The 21282-nt window shown below is 37.6% G+C and overlaps 1 protein-coding gene across 2 annotated transcripts in view; it reads left to right on the top strand.

Moving 5' to 3' along the window:
* LOC120532704 overlaps window positions 1-19456 on the top strand; it is a 92034-nt gene extending 72578 nt beyond the window's left edge. For both annotated transcript variants that reach the window (XM_039759001.1, XM_039759002.1), the window contains 3 exons: window positions 2514-2644; window positions 7511-7649; window positions 19132-19456. In XM_039759001.1, the coding sequence (XP_039614935.1) occupies window positions 2514-2644; window positions 7511-7649; window positions 19132-19359 (498 nt within the window). In that variant the 3' untranslated portion in view covers window positions 19360-19456. The remainder of the gene's footprint in view (window positions 1-2513; window positions 2645-7510; window positions 7650-19131) is intronic.
* Window positions 19457-21282: the final 1826 nt, after the last annotated feature.

A 21282-nucleotide genomic window follows, 5' to 3' on the forward strand; every position in this document is an offset into this window, starting at 1 on the left:
GGTGAGCTTTCCAAAAAATCATATCATTATCCTTTTAACACAAAATCATGCTCCACAATCTGAATTGCAATCTGTCTTTTCAATGTGGCATACACTTAAGAGAATATCCAGACTCTAACACATTTTTTAAAAAATAAAACAAAGATTTATTCAATTGTTCTCTCGTTCGCTAGCTACGAAGCTGGTGAGTGAGTGAGGAGAGCTTGGCTTGCTACACGTTAATCAGATTCACACAAATAATCCGGTACCGCATGTGAAATATGATACATAGCAAAATGAGAGAAGTCGCAAAATCAAATGGAATATTCAAGCAAATTATAGATAAAACCTGATCTAAATCCATGAAAAGCAGAAGGACATACAGACATTGGATTTTATATATTATATATTAGTAAACCTTCAAAATAATGTGCAGTTAGTCTCAACAGCATTCTCAGCATTTCTGGAGCTTAGTAGAGCCAGATAACTATAAGAATCTTCACCAAGCAGCTCTGAAAATGTCTGCTCTGTTTGGGTCTCCATACCTCTGTGAGTCTTTTCTGACATGAAAGTTCTGAACAAGACTGACACATAAACGTTTAAATAACTCCATATGAGTGAACCTAAGTGGCTACACTCCACCATACACCTCTCTTGTTGACTCCATGCAGTGAAACTGAAAAACACATTGCACATGCAACTGGGCATGTGAATACTCTTGTGAAGTGAAACAGTGACATATAACAAAATGACAAATTAATAAATAATATCTGTGTATTTGTAATTGCATTTTTTGTTTTGACAGCATTCATGTTTTAATTCAATAGTGTGAGATACACTAGAAAATGCATACAGACATTCAAAATGCACTTGCTGGTGAACTAAACATTTTTTGTAATGTTTTAATTTAAATGTGAGTTGTGGACACCAACATTTTGCAAATGTTCAGAAAAAACAAGCTTATTCAGTTTGTTTGGTTTGAAATAAGCTATGAGAATAAATGTTAGAAAACATGAGTAGCTCTCTGCCATTTTCATTATATAAAAGTAGCTCTCAGGGGAAAAAAGGTTGGAGACCCCTGCTCTAGACTGTATTTCTGAGTCAATGGGCATGTTAGTTTCCATAAATGGAGATCACAGGAGTGCACCACGACTGCCTCTGACTTGTGTTTTTGTAAATAAAGTATGTGACTGAAAATCAGAGGAAAAGTCATGTAATGTGACATGGATGTAAGGAATGGGGCATATGAACACATCACATCATCACCACAGCATCCCAAAGCCAATGGAAACACCAATTCATCTTTGAAAATTGCTAATAATATTTGTAAAATAGGCTTGCTGTGATGGTACAAACCCATGGAAAGCAGTTCTGCACTGAAGGAAACCAACATACTGTAGAAGGCACAGAAAACTGTCAAGCACAGTGCCTTCCAGCTCCATCTTGTTAAAGCCATGTGTGATCAATAGTGGATCAGAAATGCTGACGAAGAACAGCCACGCTGCCAAGGTGAGCTACAACCTCACTCAACTCAGTATACAGTAAGCCAACCAATCTGAATGAACCCCTCCTGGAAGACTGCATGGGAATCTGGAGATTAGACTTTTATGTGCGGCAGGTCACACTGTGCTAATACCTATTGAAGGTAGGTGGTGTATTTTACAGACATAATCATAAGAGTCTGTCAATAAGGTCAAATGTACCAGTTCCACTGCATGACATGCCACCTGCACACAGCCCATGCACATCCACTGTTAGTTGACACATACGCCTGTGGCACTTCTCAAGTCTGGTCAATTTATGCGCAAAAGATACATTAGACTTAATTAGACTTAATCTCTGATGCTTCTCTTGTCAGCTTGATAAACTCAATAAGTCAAAACAAGAAAAAAAAGAAAGTTTAGCTATGCATGTTTGATAAGTGAAACTGATAATCAATTACTATTTTATCAGGTTATTAGTGTTGATTAATTTCAGTTAATGCCTGGATAAAGGGGGTTGTAATGGGGCTTGAGTGTTTTTCTTTTTTACTGATTGAACTTTCCCTTAAAGTTATATCTTTCATGCAATGCTCTGCAAAATGGTGTCTGTGTGGCACTTACCTTTATTTGAAACAATTATCTGGTGGTGTTTTGGGAAGAAGATAGTGAAGTTACAGATGATTAAATTATCCAAACAATGCATTAGCAGTAACTTGTAAGTACACTACATGAAATTTGCACTGCAGAATGAGATTCCCCTAAATTTGAACAAGAAAATGACAAGATGACAGGTTCACAAAAGATGTGTGAAAGTATACATTATGATAGACTACAACAACATCCACTATTAGATTCTTGTTCCTGTTCCTGCCCACAAGAGTTCAGTCTTCCTGTGACTCTGTATTGGAAAAAGAGTGGACAGACAGAGAGATTATGATCAGATCAAATCAGGTTGCTGAAGTGTACATTGATTTTACATTTTTGATTGGATTTGAAATGTAAGGTAATACTGAACTTTTTATTAAAATCACATTTAAAATATATTTTCACTAGAGAAAAACCAAATGGAACAACAAAGAACTGGAGTTTTCAAAGGAAAGGATTCACCTGTCATCGTCTTGGTCTGATGCAGAAGAGTCCTCAAGCTTGTTTCTTCTTAAGCCAATCCAGTCATGGAAGAGGAGGTAAGACATTCATGAAAACTCTATAACACACCATGTTACCACTTGCTTTGTTTCATGTGTCATATTCAAGAATCATCATTTACTGTTGTAAAGACTGAAATGTAATGCAAAGGGATTCACTGAATTATCATTTATATTATTTTTTATTTATTGGGATTTATTTGCCACTTGGACAGAGGCAGTGGTGCAGTGAGAATTATGTTTCTGGACTTCTCTGGCACCTATAACACCATCCAACCCTTGCTCCTTAGGAACAAGGTGACAGAGATGGGAGTAGATTCATACCTGGTGGCATGGATTGTGGACTATCTTACAGACAGACCTCGGTATGTGTGTTTTGGGAACTGCGAGTCTGACATTGTGGTCAGCAACACAGGAGTGCCGCCGGGGACTGTGCTTTCTCCGGTACTGTTCAACCTATATACATCAGACTTCCAATACAACTCGGAGTCCTGCCACTTGCAAAAGTTCACTGACGACACTGCTATCGTGGGCTGCATCAGGAGTGGGCAGGAGGAGGAGTATAGGAACCGAATCATGGACTGTTAAATGGTATGACTCAAACCACCTACAACTGAACACCAGCAAAATCAAGGTGCTGGTGGTGGATTTTAGGAGGCCCAGGCCCCTCATGGACCCTGTGATCATCAGAGGTGAGTGTGTGCAGAGAGTGCAGACCTATAAATACCTGGGAGTGCAGGTGGATGATAAATTGAACTGGACTGCCAATACTGATGCTCTGTATAAGAGAGGACAGAGACGACTATACTTCCTTAGAAGGCTGGCGTCCTTCAACATCTGCAATAAGATGCTGCAGATGTTCTATCAAGACGGTTGTGGCGGGCACTCTCTTCTACGCGGTGGTGTGCTGGAGAGGCAGCATAAAGAAGAGGGACACCTCACGCCTGGACAAACTGATGATGAAGGCAGGCTCTGTTGTAGGCATGGAGCTGGACAGTTTGACATACAGTACAGGCCAAAAGTTTGGACACACCTCCTCATTCAATGTGTTTTCTTTATTTTCATGACCATTTACATTGGTAGATTCTCACTGAAGGCATCAAAACTATGAATGAACACATGTGGAGTTATGTACTTACCAAAAAAAGGTGAAATAACTGAAAGCATGTTTTATATTCTAGTTTCTTCAAAATAGCCACCCTTTGCTCTGACTACTGCTTTGCACACTCTTGGCATTCCCTCGATGAGCTTCAACAGGTAGTCAGTCACCTGAAATGGTTTTCACTTTACAGGTGTGCCTTATCAGGGTTATTTAGTGGAATTTCTTGCTTTATCAATGGGGTTGGGACCAGCAGTTGTGTTGTGCAAAAGTCAGGTTAGTTGAATGATCATTTATTTTTCAACAGGACAATGACCCCAAACACACCTCCAGGCTGTGTAAGGGCTATTTGACCAAGAAGAAGAGTGATGGAGTGCCATAAATGGTCATGAAAATAAAGAAAACACATTGAATGAGGAGGTGTGTCCAAACTTTTAGCCTGTACTGTATATGGTGGAGCAACGGGCGCTGAGCAGGCTCCTGTCAATCATGGAGAATCCAATGCATCCACTGAACAGTATCATCTCCAGACAGAGGAACAACTTCAGCAACAGATTGCTATCATAGATTGCTCCACTGACAGACTGAGGAGATCGTTCCTCCCCCACACTATGCGACTCTTCAGTTCCACCCGGGGCGGGTAAACGTTAACACTATACAAGATTATAGACTGTTAAACCTGCCTTGTACACTCCACTTTGCAATTTTCAACTTGCACTGCTTTCTTTTATTGCTCTTTAATTTTGTTTTTATCAGTATGCTGCTGCTGGAGTATGTGAATTTCCCCTTGGGGATTAATAAAGTATCTAGCAATCTATCTATCTATCTATCTGTATTACATACTAGATTGTAGAGCCACTAAAAATCAGCATGAAGATAAGATACTGCAGAATGTTTACTCTTGCACTACTCAGGCACTCGTATTTTCCTGAGATTTTTAAGGACTCGGTCAAGATATTTAGATTTCTTAAAAGATTTAATAAAATTTTTATAGCAGATTTTGTCAAGCTTAATGTTCATCCAAGCCCACAGTGTATCTAATTTGCAAAAAATGTAGTATCAGTCTGGAATAAAGTATTGTGCATGACCTAATTCAAAAACTGATTAAAGTGTTACAGGATTAAATAAATAAATGTAATAAATGTATTTATACATGAATTTACCATTAATAAATTAAAACTAAATAGGTTAAAAGCTAGCTGAATCAGTACAATGTTCTAAAAGGAAAAGCCTTTGTAAATGTTTAACCAAAAATTATGTCATTGACGGATGATTGTACAACAAAAGGGTTAACTATTGATTTATTTAACAGACTTCTATGTTAAGCAGTTGTAGTTGAGAAAAGATGCCACATTCACGTTTGGCAGCCAATCAGATAAAAGAAATCTGACAGTTTTGTAAAAAGTTCAGAAATTTATTGGTAAACTCAGTGCTTTCAAAGCTGTATTCCTACCAACTACATTAAATGACACCCTCTACATTTGCTGTTCTTGTTCTACCTTGGATGATATGGGAGGACTAATTACAAAGCCCAGGACCAGAAAATGAAACTAAAAACCATTAGGTGGTGAACAAGCAAAGGTCAAAGCTAGAAAGGACACTGAGCCAAAATAACAAAAAATATAAACAAAAATGCATTGTCAAAAACCAGGTAAGAGTTCTAAAATATGAAAGTCTTCACATTATTAATTAGTCAGTCAGTCATTCTCCAACCCGCTATATCCTAACACAGCATCACGGGGGTCAGCTGGAGCCAATCCCAGCCAACACAGGGCGCAAGGCAGGAACAAATCCCCAGGCAGGGCACCAACCCACCACAGCATTAATAATTACATTCTCCAAAAAAAAAATGTTTATATTCATGAGCTAGGACAAAGCTGACAGTGTTCTTCTAGAGTTGGCAATTTCTGGCAGTCATGTGGTGGTAAAGCCACACTATTGCTTACATAAAAGATAAAAGCAATAGGGGTGCAGAAACATTATAGTCAATATACAAAAGGTGTGAATTAGTGAAAGCTCTCTAATTTAGGGTGTTTATAATAAATATAATAATTTACTTCATGAAGTAGAAGTATATAATAAACAAGAATAGTTGTGTCAGATATTTTAAAGATTAAATATGTGCTTCAATGTAATATTTAAAGTCTAAATATTCCCATTTATAATAAAAATCTGCCTATTTTCACTTTCTGATAGAGGTCAATAGAAGGCTAGATCCATAGTGAAGGATACAAAGTCATAAATAACCTTATTTACAATCACTGACCTTGAAATAGTTTAAAATGATACCCCACATGCTTATATTTGAAATTTTATATAATCAGCTTCCTTAAAATAGTATAAAATGACACTCCACATGTCTATATTATAGATCCCCATTTTTTCAGTTTTGTGAAAGTTTCAAAAAGATAAAATATTTACCATTGCACTAGACCTCCCATATTTTGATACATGCATAATATATATTGGAATCCCTGCGCCTTTAAGCATTTCAAAAAATATAATATCTGTTTCATATTGTATTCCCATATTTTAAAATACATCTGTTGTGAAAGGTATCTAATTTTAGTGAAAGGTTGAAAAAAAACATTCAAAATTATCTTAAAAATAAAAGTAGGATATAGCGGGTTGGATAATGGATGGATGGATATGTTTTCTAAAAGGAAAATATGGTATTTACAAATCCTCTAAAGTATGTTTCCTGTTTTCTAACATTATATTTAGTTAAAGGCACATCATTGTTCTGTTAATTTTTAAACTCTTTGTTGCTACATTTCAATTCATTGCTGTTAATGTAACAGAATTATTTCACACTGCCAGAGCTTTCATTCTAAGTTGCTCTCCTTCCAGGATGCCAACATTCTTCTTCTTTGCCTGTGCGTGATCATTTTATAATAGACTCACTTCAGATTGGTACACTCTCCCTCACTGAACTTTATCCTCATTGGTTAAAGGGCCTGCTATGCCACAGATCTCACAAAAACCATGTTATGGCACCAATGTAATGGGGTTCCCGTTACACAGACTTGCTTTTTTACCCTGATCAAGCACTCTTTGTGAAGAGTAAGCAGGTGCTTCTTTCCACTTGGAGCATGAAATGGAAACTAGTAGAAGTAAGCATTCATATTCTATTCCAATTTTTGGGTCTGGGTGTTAATTTTGTAGAATGCTAAAATCATTTTTGCCCTGTTATAATTTTCCCAACTTTACTTTGTCCTTAATAGTGAAGGACTCACTACACCACTGATCTGACAAATCTAGGTTATGGCACTAATCAAACACTATTCATTTTTCACAGTCAGTGCTCTCATCTCTCAGGGGTGAAAACGTGGGCTCTGCCCTCAGATTAGAGCATAAAATCCAAGCTTCTCATTCAATTAGCTTGATGAACTGTTTGTGCTTTCAACTGCAGGTACTCACTTTCTAACAGTCTCACTTCACTTGAGCCTTGTTATATCTAACATTAAACAACTTTTTTCTCCACATTTCTAGAAACATGACAGGTTAATATTTTTTTAATTATTTATTTCTGTGTAAAGTATGAGGGATACTGGATGTTGGTGACCATATTATTTTATCTTTTGTTTGTATATACAGTATATTTTTTTTTGACATACAGTTGCAGGATCCTGTGTAGACCTGTTATAACAATTTGCCTTTAGATTTTTCAGTCTGATTTTGGTGTCTGTTGTTTTGTGAAAGTAAGTAAGAATAAACTAGCTATAATGACTTGTCGTATACTGTAGATCATTGGTTATTTTTTGCTTCAATATAAAGACAAATCTAATTCATGATATTTCTTTCAGTTCTGAAGAGATAAAAAGTCATTTTAAGGTTCGTACAAGTCCTAATATGTTGAAGATTGGAACAGGAATGAAATCTGCTTCAATAGCTTCCAAAAGAGAAAGAGCAGAAGATTTGATTTCATGGAATCCTTCTTTGAAGGTATGGCATTTTCATTTGCAGAGTCTCATAAAAAGGTTTTGCTTTGTGTAGGGGTGCAACAGCTGTTTTAAGGGTGGATATGTAAGATTTGTTTCTTGTCCCTCCATTCTGTATACATTTTCTAAAACAAAATATTCATAGAAATCAAAAACTGCAATGCAATGCATACCTCCATACCCCCTACTTGCACACTGAGCTTTGTATAAAGCAGATTACTTGATGGATTTTCTTAAATTTGTACAACTTTCATAAAAAGGGTGTGTTGTTTTTAGAAATCTGACAAATGTGGTTTGTGATTTAGCCTCATGAAGATCCTCAGGTTTTTTTTTTTTTTGCCTGGTCTGTAAAGGTAGAGTTTAAAGATGACATAAAAACAAATTTATGTGCAAGTAGAGGATAAAAACCATTTCGCCTAAGTGTGACTCGCCCTCTTTGGAGAGAAGAACCAGCCCACAGGCACTCACAGTAGTTCTATAAAATAAATATCCACACTGCCCCTGTGAACCATAATCTGACTGCTCCCAGAACAACAAAGTAGCCTACAGGCAAGCCCGTTTAAAAATCAAGTGCCCGTGGAGATGTGTGAAATGACAGAACAAGTCCTAATTTGAGATAAATGAATGTGGATAAAAAATCTGAAAAGAGCTGCAAAAAAATATATAAAATTGTGAAACCTACTAGGCCCTTCTGAGATGTAACTTTGTACCGCTGCCCCGGGAAAACAAACCCCCTGGTTGCCGCACAATTACAAAATTGCTAGAGCAAAGCCGTTATATATTGAAAATCTATTGGGGCAATGTGACCAACGCTCGTCCTTTTATTTGACCCCTCACCACATGTCCCAGCTCTGCATTAAGCTACAATCCATATCACAAAATAGAGAAGAGACAAAAAATTACACATATATATTTTACATATAGACAAAATACAAACAAACAAACAAACAAATACAAAGCAATCAACACTACCTTCCCCGGTTTAGGAGCAAGATGTTAATGAGTAGGAGAAACCAGTTTGTCCATATAGGTTAACTGTCTTTACTGTTTATGGCTAAGCGAAAGCCCACCGGAATACGCTGGCTGTCGAGCCGATAAGAAAAAAGTTCAATCCTACCGGTCCAAGGAATCGTCAGTGAAACCAAAGAAAAAAAAGAGTCCGTCTTCAAAGACGATTCTCCCTTGTGTTGCTGAGTGAACACAAAAAAACTTTTTCCAGCAGATATTTTACTTGGCGCTTACCTCAACAACAACAACAACAACATTTATTTATATAGCACATTTTCATACAAACAGTAGCTCAAAGTGCTTTACATATTAAAGAATAGAAAAATGAAAGACACAATTATAAAACAAAATAAATCAACATTAACATCGAATAAGAGTAAGGTTCAATGGCCAGGGGGGACAGAAAAACAAAAACTCCAGACGGCTGGAGAAAAAATAAAATCTGTAGGGATTCCAGACCATGAGACCGCCCAGTCCCCTCTGGGCATTCTACCTAACATAAATGAGACAGTCCTCTTTGGATTTAGGATTCTCACGGAAGGGCTTGATGATGATGATGGTCACGTAGACTTCTGCCTTTTAATCCGTACCTCATCTTTTCTCTTTGCTCCACCACAAGATGTCTCCCTTTCTCCCCTTCTTTTCTGTTTTTATAAGTCTTCAGCATCAACCATCCTGATTGTGTTATGACATCCCCCTTAAATGTGTATTTACAGTGTCCACTTTCCCTGTAATGCACCCTACGGAGCAGAAAACTGCCAACGGAACAATAGCAAATGTGGCACCCGCTACAACTTCATGTTCTCTAGGTGAGGAACAAATGAATATTTAAGATTCCTAATTGGGAACTCCATGTCCCCTTCTGCTCTCTTTTGTAAGGGTAATCAGTCTGTCCAATGTTCATTAGTTGATAACTCTTGACTCTGACCCTAATTGTGCTGTGGATTAATAGCCCAAAAATTAGACAAGCTAATGTTATGAAAATATAAAAAAGTGTCACTGCTTATGCGCACTGCCTATATAAGTACAACATTAGGATGACCTGCTTGCCTGAACTTCTTAGAAGTGCATCGCATAAACAGGTTTTCTCAGTCTAATTTCGGGCATTTAGAATGTCCGGCTTCATTGTGATTTGAGCATTATAAATTGGATTTCTCTGTAATTTCTCTGTAATGTGAATTTCCTCTTGGGATTAATAAAGTATCTATCTATCTATCTATCTATCTATCTATCTATCTATCTATCTATCTATCTATCTATCTATCTATCTATCTATCTATCTTGAGATATCTGGAAGATGATTAACTTCCAAATAGGCGCCTGCTAAAACAATGTGTGCCAAAGACAAAAAGTACAACTGCCATGTAAAAATAATGAGTCAACCAGTCATTAGACAGCACATGAGTTGTTAAAAAGGGGCTGAGGATTAAATGATTGAACAGGAACTGCATACTTTTATAAATAGGAGTTATTTTTTAACCTACAGTATTGTGAGTTCATGATTTTGGTCATAGAGTTGCTACTTTTAAGTTCATGTTGTACTGTAGGCATGTGTATACAGCAAAAGATCCTTATTTGCATGTGAGACAGATAAGTGACAATAGCATAATGTCAACAATCATAAATCACACCATTCATTAAATACAAAATCACACAATATATGAAACAAATATGCATTTGTTATGTTCATGTAGTCAGTAGCTTTATAATACTTTTCTTGATCTAGTGGTACAGTGGATGAGATGGAAATATGACAGTGCAGGTCATTACTTTTCTTATTTGCCTTTCTAAGTCAGTGTGTGATTTACATGTCCTGAATGGAAGGGAGTTGTGTACCTGTGTTTTAGTGCACTTTGGTCTGGTTCAGATGTTATACAGTCAGTGAGGATGGACTCCACTGTGCACCTGATGGTAATACAGTATATAGAGACTTATTCTTAATTCTTAGATGCCTGATGAAATAAAGTTATTGTTGTGTTCTCTTGATGAAAGCCAAGATGTATGCTGTGCCTAGCTCAGATCTTCTGGTGTACTGACTCCAAAATCTTTATAGTTACTCACCCTCTCCATAGAATTCCCTCCTAGTGTAGATGGGAGTGCGGAGTACCTCCTGATTCCCAAAGTTTATGTCTAGCTCCTTATTTTTGCTGACACTGAGGAAGGGATTGATGTTCTGGCACCGCTGAGAAGGCCACTCTGTCATTAAATTTGCTGATGACACCATCATCATTTCCCTGAACACCATCAATGAAAGTGCTTACAGAGTTGGGTCTGTGTTGGCCCAAACAGTCATAGATCAACAATAACTATACTAAATTACTCAGTAGACGATCCTGTGATATTCCAGTGTTCAAGGTCATGGTGAAAGAAGTAATGTTACCAGTGTGCACATGCTGTAGTCTGGCAGTTAGGAAGTCCAACATTATAATTGCACTTCCAGATTTAGATATTTGGGGGTTTAACAGAATAATAGTACAGCAAGGTGGCAGCACTAGTTGTATCAAGCAGGGGCACTACCAGGAAAGAATGGGGGTCATTACCAACTTACCTGGATTTCCTGGAGTTGCTATATGTCTAGGGGGCAATATGTAGGTCAAGTGCAATGCATTTCTGTTTCTCAGTGTTTCGCAAAGGTACTTGGATGTACAACCTAACTTGTCTTCCACATGAAATGTTATGAACACTCAGAATGGTATGAATACTCATCAAAATTATGGAGTCTCAGAAAAAAATAGGACAAAGTCAAAGTCCGCAAACAACCAGCATTCTAAATACCAAAAAAATGTTGGCTAGAAAAACAAAGCATAAATTAATAACTCTAGCTTCATTTATTTACCCCCACTAAAACTATAAATTGTTGCTTGTTTGAATGCAGTCCAATACTTGAATGCAAGTGTTGGGTGTTGCCATCTTATTCAGGCAGCAGCATATCACATGACTGGAAATAGGCATAGCAAGAGTAAACAACATGGCCATGATTATGCAAAGATGGATACAAAAGGTCAACATCTACAGCAAACAAGCACAATAAATGATGCCAAACTGATGCCATCATAATCACAGAAAAATAAAACATGTTGAAATAAACGGACATAAAATTTAAATAAATATAATTGGAGACTCAGAAAATGTGGACACTGTGAAGACCGGCCTCGACCACGAACAGACACCAAGACAGCTATGTCCAAAACACACTGTTTTATAGAGTTTTCTCCTTCCAGTACAGCACAAATCACTCACAGTCCTTATTACTTTCTTCTCCTGCCCCCTCCACTCCTCTTTCGTCAAGCTCTGTCATGCTTCCTCCCAACTCCGGCTCTCCGAATGGAGTGAGGCGGCCCCTTTTTTACAGTACCCGGATGTGTTCCAGGTGCTTCCTGATAAACTTCCTGCAGCACTTCCAGATGGAATGGAAGTGCTGCATGAGCACCTGGAAGCACACCGGTGTCTCTGTCTTCTGGTTTGGCAGAAGTCAATTTTTCCTGGAACATTCGTGCATCCCCTGGTGCTGGCCACATGCCTCAACAGGGTGGAGCATCCCAGCTCCAATCTTGTGGCTCCCCTGCACCCCAGGGCAGCAGCCCTCTCGCATCCCGGGGACGTATTGGCGCTCTCCCAGTCCTTTCACATCAAAGGCATCCCAACTGTGCACCCGTCTATCACAACACATAATGAAAGTCATTGAATCATTGCACAATTGTGATGAAAAAATATAGTAGTATCCAGAGCCGTCAAGAGGTGTACAACCCTTACAGATCCAGGGCTTAGTCATCTAGGACCAGTCAAAGTGGGTCTGAGTCATGGTGGGGGTGTCAAAAAAGCCCTTTCCAGCTTGAAGTTGGGAGGTAAGTGATGGATAAGGACTGCACAGGTGAGAAGATAAAAAAACCAAAGTATAAAAAGGACAGTTAAGGATTCTGTACTGTGGTTTTATAGCCTAGCTACCAATTGTGGTAGACATAGGTTGCTACTTGCCTATTTACTGTATACCCTGAAAGTAAGAAAGTACCAGTACGTTTTTCTGGTAAGTAATTGAGATACTCACTTTTGTTTTCATTTTCACAGGGATACTGTAGATTCTCCAGGTAATTCATCAAATAAATTAGCCTAGGTCCTTAATGAAAGGACTCAGGGCATAGGGACACTAGGTAGCTAGGGTGATACATGTGTCATACATGTGGTGATACCTTTAAACCCAAAACACTGTAACTAACAGTACATTGGTTTCTCTAACAAAGGAACATTGGTTTCTGTCACACCTTTTCCTCCATCTTAACTCTCTGAGAGAGGATCAGAAAACTTAGGTGTCTGTATTTGTGATTACAGAATAAAACCCAAAAAAGCAACAATGCCTCATGCACTGCCACACCGGCAAATGCCATAAGTGGTATGGTAAAATGAAGCACCAGTGAAGTGCTCTTTAGATTCTCTAGCGAATTAATTAAAATATCACTTTATCTATGTTTTTGTAAACTGAAATAGTGCAGCATTGTTGATAATTTCAACAATTTAAAATGGGTTAACAATAATTTACTTCATTGTGAGTTAGCAAAAAGACTTTGAAACTTAAATTTAACTGATCATGAAAGTACTCGTCTGGATAGGTAAAAAAGCTGGATTTATTTATCAGTTCAAAGCAGGGATTTTCAGATTTACCTCTTTGCAGACTACAATATTGTAATATGGCTTAGACATGTCCTAGAAAGTTTGAACTAGTCTCACAATATGTTTTAGATTCATTTTGCTCTTTTCCATGTAAAGAGGCAAAAGTACATAACAACTGAGTTAGTAGCATGGAAAAAGCATGGTAGCTTTTTTTTGTGGTTTGTAGAGACTGTTTAAGTATTTGGTGGAGTGATGCCATACTTCTAATGACAATATTGTACTATGTAGTTACCTGTTGTCAATATTTACAACTTAGGCTGTCAATACCTGAACCCCATAGCCTATCGGATATGGCTTAACAAAGGTTGGAGCAATCCCCTTTTTTCTGAAGGGCAATTGTGTTAATCACATGCAATGAAAGATCAGAATTCATAAGTTATGTGTGGAGCTATTTCCCAGAAAGTACATGGAAGACTTTGAAGTCAGCTGGAAGAAGTTTCTATGGTCTAACATTTGAGCTTTTTGGCCATCAGACGAAACAGCATGTTTGGTGCTGTCAGTTTGGTGTAATATCAAAAACATACCATCCCTTCTGTGAACGATTGTGGTGGCAACACCATGCCATGGGAATGCTGCTCTGCAGCAAACCCTGGAAGTCCTGCAAGGGTTGAGGGTAATTGAATGTAGCAAAATACAGGGAAAACCTGGACAGAAACCTGATGCATTCTGCAAAAAAACACATTACCATCAGATAAGATATGTTTTATGGCAAGACAAGAACCCTAAACATAAAGCCAGAACTTCACAGAAATGGTTTAAAAGACAACATTAATGTTGTGTAGTGGCTGAGTCAGAGTCTAGATCTCATTCCAATTGAGAATTAGTGGCTGGACTTGAAAAAGTTTGTTCACTTTCACTCCCCATACAAACTGAGAAACAAAATGGGTAAAAATTGGAACCAGCTTAGAACTGTCAGTTAATCTAACCTGCAGTTCTTTGGAGATATTGTAAGAAAAAAAGTAGCCAGAAAAAAACTGCTATAGACACTGAGCTAATGTGCAGCTTCTCAGAGACAATGACTAGTCATGGGATTGAAATCCAGGAAATGGATTTCTTATGCAACAGCATTATATATCAACAATAGTTTTATATATTTGTTATGTATTTTGAAAATCTCGTGGTTGAAACCTCTCCAGCATAGCAGAAGTAAATGAAACAAATTAGTTTACAAAGAAAAATATGCATAATGATTATATTTCTTAGGCTTCAGTGATGTTTGTAGGAATGTTTTATGATTACTTATTTTTCTACTTTACAGTAACACAAAGGGAGCATGGTTGTTACCTCTGCAGCTTGTTTCCACATCCAGTCATTGCCTGTGCGGAGCTTGTAGATAGATAGATACTTTATTAATCCCAAGGGGAAATTCACATACTCCAGCAGCAGTATACTGATAAAGAACAATATTAAATTAAAGAGTGATAACAATTAAGGCATAACAGACAGACAATAACTTTGTATAATGTCAACATTTCCCCCCCAATGTGTAGATGTGTATATTTACATTAAGTGGTGACTTTATGCATGAGTATGCTATATGGCGGACTGATTTGTCATTAGGCACCCACTGTAGATGAGTTAGTGTTTGGATTCCTGTAATCCTGGAAAATAATCGATAAAATTCTTGGCCAAGGAGCAATGTTCCCTCTAAGGAGTGGCCTGGCGCATGCACATTTTTGTACTGTGAGCAACAAGCCCTAAAAAGCCATTTTTGAGCACCAGTATTAGCAATTCATTTCTATATATAGCAAACAATCATCACACATACTGTATGATTATTGAAAAATGTACTGTACTAATATAAGAAAGTTGGGTTTTTTTTTGTTTTTTTTTTTTTTTTTACAAAAAGTGTATTTCTACATAAAATTTCATTGGATTTTCAAACAGTTTCTCTTCTGACTTGTTCTGTCTTTATTAAGTTGCAAACCACAAAAGTCTATCCTGAAATCGAAAGGAGTTTTAGTCTCTTCAAGTTTTCCAAATCCTTGGCAACTAAGCAATTTGTAAATACTGTTTTTATATTGTTCATTAAACTAAATCATCTTCAGACCTGATTGTTCTACAAATGTCCAAAAGTAAAAAATAATTCTTGGAGTGATCCTGTTTAGTAAATGTTACCATATTTGAAAATATTTATACAGTTACAGTTTCTAATTTTCCCTTAATCAGTATCTTGAACTCTGGATACTCTGTTAAAAAAAGGAGTTACAGTCTTTCTTCAACAGAGCACAGTATTTAATGACAAGCCTTTTCTTCTCCTAAAACGAAAAAAAAAAAAAAATCAGAATTGCTGGTGTAGGGAAACATTCCTTATCAAAGACAATCTAATCTTAAGTCTTAAATCTGATCTGTCCATATGATCACATGTCCTCTGGATAAAAGTAATTATTGACTTTGTTTTAACTGGAAACTGAAATGAAAAGAGCAGATTACATGTTTCTGCATGGAAATGTGGCTAGTCTCCCAGATACTATGACCTAAGCTTCTTGACTTTTGCTTTGGCATACTGAAATGCTTCAATAGTCAAAAATACATTTCTTTGCAGAATTTTTTCTGCCAGTTCAGCTTTAATGTCATTAAGTACTGAGATAGCAACCTGGTATTCTGTATTTTGTAATTTATCCAAACAGTATTTGTGAATAGGCTTATTGTCTTCTTCAGCAATTTTTCTGCAATATTTCACGAATACATCATAGTTCATAAGTACAGCATTTACTAGCAAAATCTGGATAGCCACCTAGCCTCACTTAGTGGTTTAAATGCAAATTCTACTTTGACAAGTTCTTCAAATTTTGCCCTTGTCCTTAGCAATTTCTAAATGTCAGTTATCAGGGGACTGTCTTTCCAAGCATCATCTATACTCAGGCTGTCATCATGTGCTATACAATGTTACTCCAATGAGTGTGTAATGGACTGGCACAAAACAGCCGCTACCGCTTTTCGTTTTTCCCTTGCTTGACTTATGCGCTGTCCAAGGTAAATATTAATGTATAATTCTTACTTTGCCATCAAACTGGTAATTTCATGTATTTGGCAAAATGATCATGAATATCTTGGACCACCAGCACAGAAGCATTTATTTTCGCAGCCAGCAAAACGTTATCTATTTAAACCTTTACCTCGTCAGGTGTTTTTTTGTTCTTGTTTAGATTCTGTTAATTTTTTTTTTCAACAAACCTTTTGATTGATTTCTAAGTTATATGTCTGAACTGACATGTGATTCCTAGTTCAAACATCATTTGAGTCTGTCCACTTTGCAGTTGTTCTATGTTTTTCCTGGGGTCCATTCTTTAAAAGATCATTTTTTCATGTATATTTTGTAAAAAGACACCATCCATCTCCCAGTAGTTAAAAATTTCTCCCAGAAGCACATGCGCTATTGTTTTGTCTTGGTAGAATAATATTTTACTCTACTTTCCCCTTTTGTATTATTAATATGTAGTCTTTGTCAGAATGGCTCAGATCTCACACTTACCTCTGTTTATAAGGTATTGTACCATATAACTTCTCCCCACCTTACCTTCTACATTTATAACCTCATGCAATTAGGTGTAATTAAAGACAAGCAGGAGTTAAGCTACAATTTAAATAATGTATTATTGATAATATTCATAAACAATAAAAATATGCCAAGTACATTTGAATATTGGCAACCATACAACCTGATAAATGCTGATGTGTAGTTTCAGGTGGCACACAGACTTGTTTGTTACTTTAAATGTCTCTGGTTAAGTCTTCATTTTCTGTCAGCTTTCTTCAGTACAGGCCGCATGCCTGTCTTAATATGGCTGCTGAGCTGTGCTCTTCATTGGGTTGTCCTTTTCAATTTCAATGAGATGCTCTTTTGTCAGATTTTTGTAAGAGAGAGGTAGGGAGGGGGAAAGCAAGCAAATTTATAGATTCTTTGTCCACACCCTACAGCCAATAGGAGGTCATGGTACTTAAAGGCTTCTGATGCAAGCTAATTCCAAACAGCCATGCTCTACCAATGGGGCAGAGAATACCTCTCACACCTGCCCCCAAAACCACTTGTTAAGATAAAGTTTTCCAGCTAGGCTCTGGGGGTTGACTGAGAGGGTCCTGCAGAGAAACACTTGGCAAACTCGTTTTAGGCACTTCCCCAACCCTGATGGTAAAATTACAAAGGACTGGATCTTAACCATCAAACCATTGCTGTTCTTATCAGTGACAGACATTAGTGTTATAAGTTACAAATAAAGACATACAAAATATTTATCAACTTATATACATATATATGTCACATCACAACAGCTATGTAGTACAACTATTTTAAAAAACCTTCTGGCTATCATTGCATCCTAAAGCCCAAACACATCTTCTTTGATGTTCTACTTGAACTCTCTCCAGCTTTGCATTTAGACATTGTTAAAGTGACAAATAAACAACAGCAAAGTGACAAAGAAACACCAACATAGGCTGTTTCATATAGCGCAATTGTCTATGAAACTAGTTTAAACTGGGTTGGTAATTGATTTAGCTTTGCTAATTTTTATTTATTTTTTATACAGTATATTATTTTTGTTTAACGGTTGAGACTTTCTGTGAGTGACCAAATAAAATCTGTGTGTTATGCTGCTAAAATGTATGAGCGATTGCTCTTGCACTCAGCTTAAAAGGAACATTGCTCAAGCGCTGTTTCTTTGGAGGCTGCATGATCACCATGTGTTCACTTCTGTATCTCAGAGCTGTTAAGTTATTTGGAAACTCCAAACCTTATCAGTAAGAGCAAGTGTGTGGACATAATGAAGAACTAACATTAGTAAATGCTAACATTACTCAAAGTTATTGTCTGCTTTTACATGCATTTTTATTACTATTTAATTTAATATTGTTTTTGTATCAGTATACTGCTGCTGGATTATGTGAATTTCCCCTTGGGATTAATAAAGTATCTATCTATCTATCTATCTATCTATCTATCTATCTATCTATCTATCTATCTATCTATCTATCTATCTATCTATCTATCTATCACCAACCAACTAATTGGTAAAATATTTGTAATAACATATATTTGTGCTTTCATTTGGATAATGTTATTTACAGTATATACACAGGAATAATCCATCCATCCATTATCCATCCATCCGCCAACCTGTTATAACCTAACTACAGGGTCACGGGGGGTCTGCTGGAGCCAATCCCAGCCAACACAGGGCACAAGGCAGGAAACAAACCCTGCGCAGGCTGCCAGCCCACCGCAGAGCACGCACACACAAAGCACAATATAGAAACACCAATGCACCTAACCTGCATGTCTTTGGACTGTGGGAGGAAACCAGAGTGCCCGGAGGAAACCCATGCAGACATGGGGAGAACATGCAAACTTCACAGGGAGGACCCAGGAAGTGAACCCAGGTCTCCTAACTGTGAGGCAGCAGTGCTACCCACTGCACCACCATGCCGCCTCCCACAGAAATAATTACACAGAAAAAACTTCAGTTAAGACTGTAAAGAAATGACGCAATATCTCTTTAGAAATCCTGAAACCGGTCTTTCCTTGATCTTTTGACTTCTATTTGTCTTTTTACTGGTTTTGAAAATATTGATGAGGACTGAGAAAAAGAGCACTATTGTAGTCATCAAAGTAAAGCTGTTTCCCCAATGCCTAAACATTAAAATACATCTGAGACAGAAATAAATTCCTCATAGTTTGCTCTTTTTCTAAAATAAAGTAAGTACTTTGTGGTAGACCTGTGAGCCTCTCTAAGGCCCATGAACCTTTAAAGGTAAATCTAGTTTAAAAATAAGTCAATGAATGGATAATGACTTAACTCGCTTCTCTATTTCAGCATTTCCAGTATTTCTGCAGAGGTCACTTGAAGGATAATGCATCTAATTCTGCAACTGGCACTAGGTCTTTTCCTCTGCCTGATGGTGGTTATATTCAAGGAATGTGGGAGGTGGAGACGGCACAGAATCGGCAGTCTCTCTTGACTGATGAAATGAGAACTTTTACTTTCCCCAAAATCTTGGAATTAGACCTGCGAAGAATAGAGTTGCCTACATACAAACTTTGATTAAAGACTGTAAGAAAGAATGACATACAGTATGCTATGGAGTGGTGCAATAGAGTAAGATAACTGATGACTTTTCTGTTACAAAAAAGTAAGTGAGTTTTATTAAACATGTACGGAATGTATTACAAAAACTGTTTTGGTTTGATTATTGTACTGTTATGCATTAATAATATGTTGGAAGAGGTTTAAGGCCCAAACACTGTCAATAAGGCCCAAACACTGTCATTGTAACTATAGAACAGACAGAAAATCAATTAATTGCACTACATTTGTTATACATGTTGTCACAAACTCCACAAAATGCCAGAGCCAGGTTTGGGGCAGCCACCTGCATATTTTCCTGGCTTCAAATTGCAAATTAAATGAGAGCACTGATGTGCACAAACTGGAGTCCAAAACAGAACTAAAGGAATAAGGAAAAGGTGGAGTCTTTTAAAGGTCAGGGTAGGAAGTGACGTCAAAGGGGCCGGGATCAGGAAGGTCTTCAACCATAGGCTCGAGCCCGGATGTGTCATCAAGGGGGCCGGAGCCGGCAAGGCCTTCCTCTATAGGTCTGGACCCGGAAGTGATGTCAGCAGGGCCAGGTGGAACTTCCTGTGAAGGTCTGCAAGGAAGCAATAAAAAGAGTCAGTGCACTCTGCCCCATCCCGATCAGATTTGGAATTGCCCTCACTCAAGCCCTTTAGCTGCCTCCCATGTGCACGTGTGTGACGACATGTAGAGAGAGAGGTTGGGAGCATGCGCTGATTACAGCATATTGCTGCAGATTGCAATGGGCGACACCTCAGCACCATACTGAACAGTGTGAGCTTTTTTGCAGTGGCTGTAGTGCCAATCATGCCACCAACCCCCAAATTTTTGCAGCAAGGTTGGAGGACCTGCTTGCAGGGCTGGATGCAGATTAACCTCATACCCAGGACAGAGCAATTACAAGTTAAGGGCCTTGTTCAGGGACCCAATGGAGTTGAATCACTTCTGGCTTCTATGGGATTAGAACCGGCAATCTTCTGATTGGTGGCACAAATCCCTAGCCTCAGAGCCACCACTCCGCCCTATACACTTGTAGAGCAAATCAAATTCGAGGGAGAAAATATTTATTACCTGAGGATCTAACTAAAAAGATTCATTTTGATACATTTTTTATTTTTAGAGTCTATTCTTTATTTTACCAATAAAGAATCAACAAGAGCCTCTCGCTTTTTAAATGAGAAATTAAAACTTCACCAACTGACATGTGTGAAAAGTCACCAAAGGAATGGGGCAAAATTCTAGGATGCAAATCGTGACCCGCACAATGACATTAATAACGTGAGAGCATGGGAACATTCATAATAAATAAAATATAGATTTCAAGTAAATCAAATGTGGAAAAAATATTAAGATATGAGGCAAAAAAAATCATACGGTGTCCTAACAGGGTCAAAAAAAAAAAAAACTGAACATCTGTAAAAATGTTAAGAGGGACGTTTTTGAACAAATTTTATGTTACCCTGTTATGGTTCCTTGTGTTTGTGAGACAATGACCTCTGCGATTTTTCCCTGTCTGCTTCCTTATTTTGACATTATCTATTCTAATTTTCTTTAAAATTGTCGTGACAAAAGAAATTGTTGATTTGACCCAGAAACAGCAACTTCAATGGAATCTCCTAGTACTTCCATGCCCACTGAAAGATGTGATCTCTGTTCCATCTCTCCTTGGTCTTCTCCCAGTGAGCCATGTTCAGTACACTTCTTAATGGAGACACTTGGGAGTGTCCCTGTTTCTTGTGAAAAGCAACTGTAATGGGAAAACATGTCTACTGTGGCATGAATTAGCTTCAGGCATTAGTGAGTTGAAAAGACACTTAATATTATTAGAATTGTAAAGCCTCAATAATTAACACTCCAATTCTTCTTTTGTATCTTTTCTTCTTCCCAATCTGC

The sequence above is a fragment of the Polypterus senegalus genome, chromosome 7, assembly GCF_016835505.1.
Source record: "Polypterus senegalus isolate Bchr_013 chromosome 7, ASM1683550v1, whole genome shotgun sequence".
NCBI lineage: Eukaryota > Metazoa > Chordata > Cladistia > Polypteriformes > Polypteridae > Polypterus > Polypterus senegalus.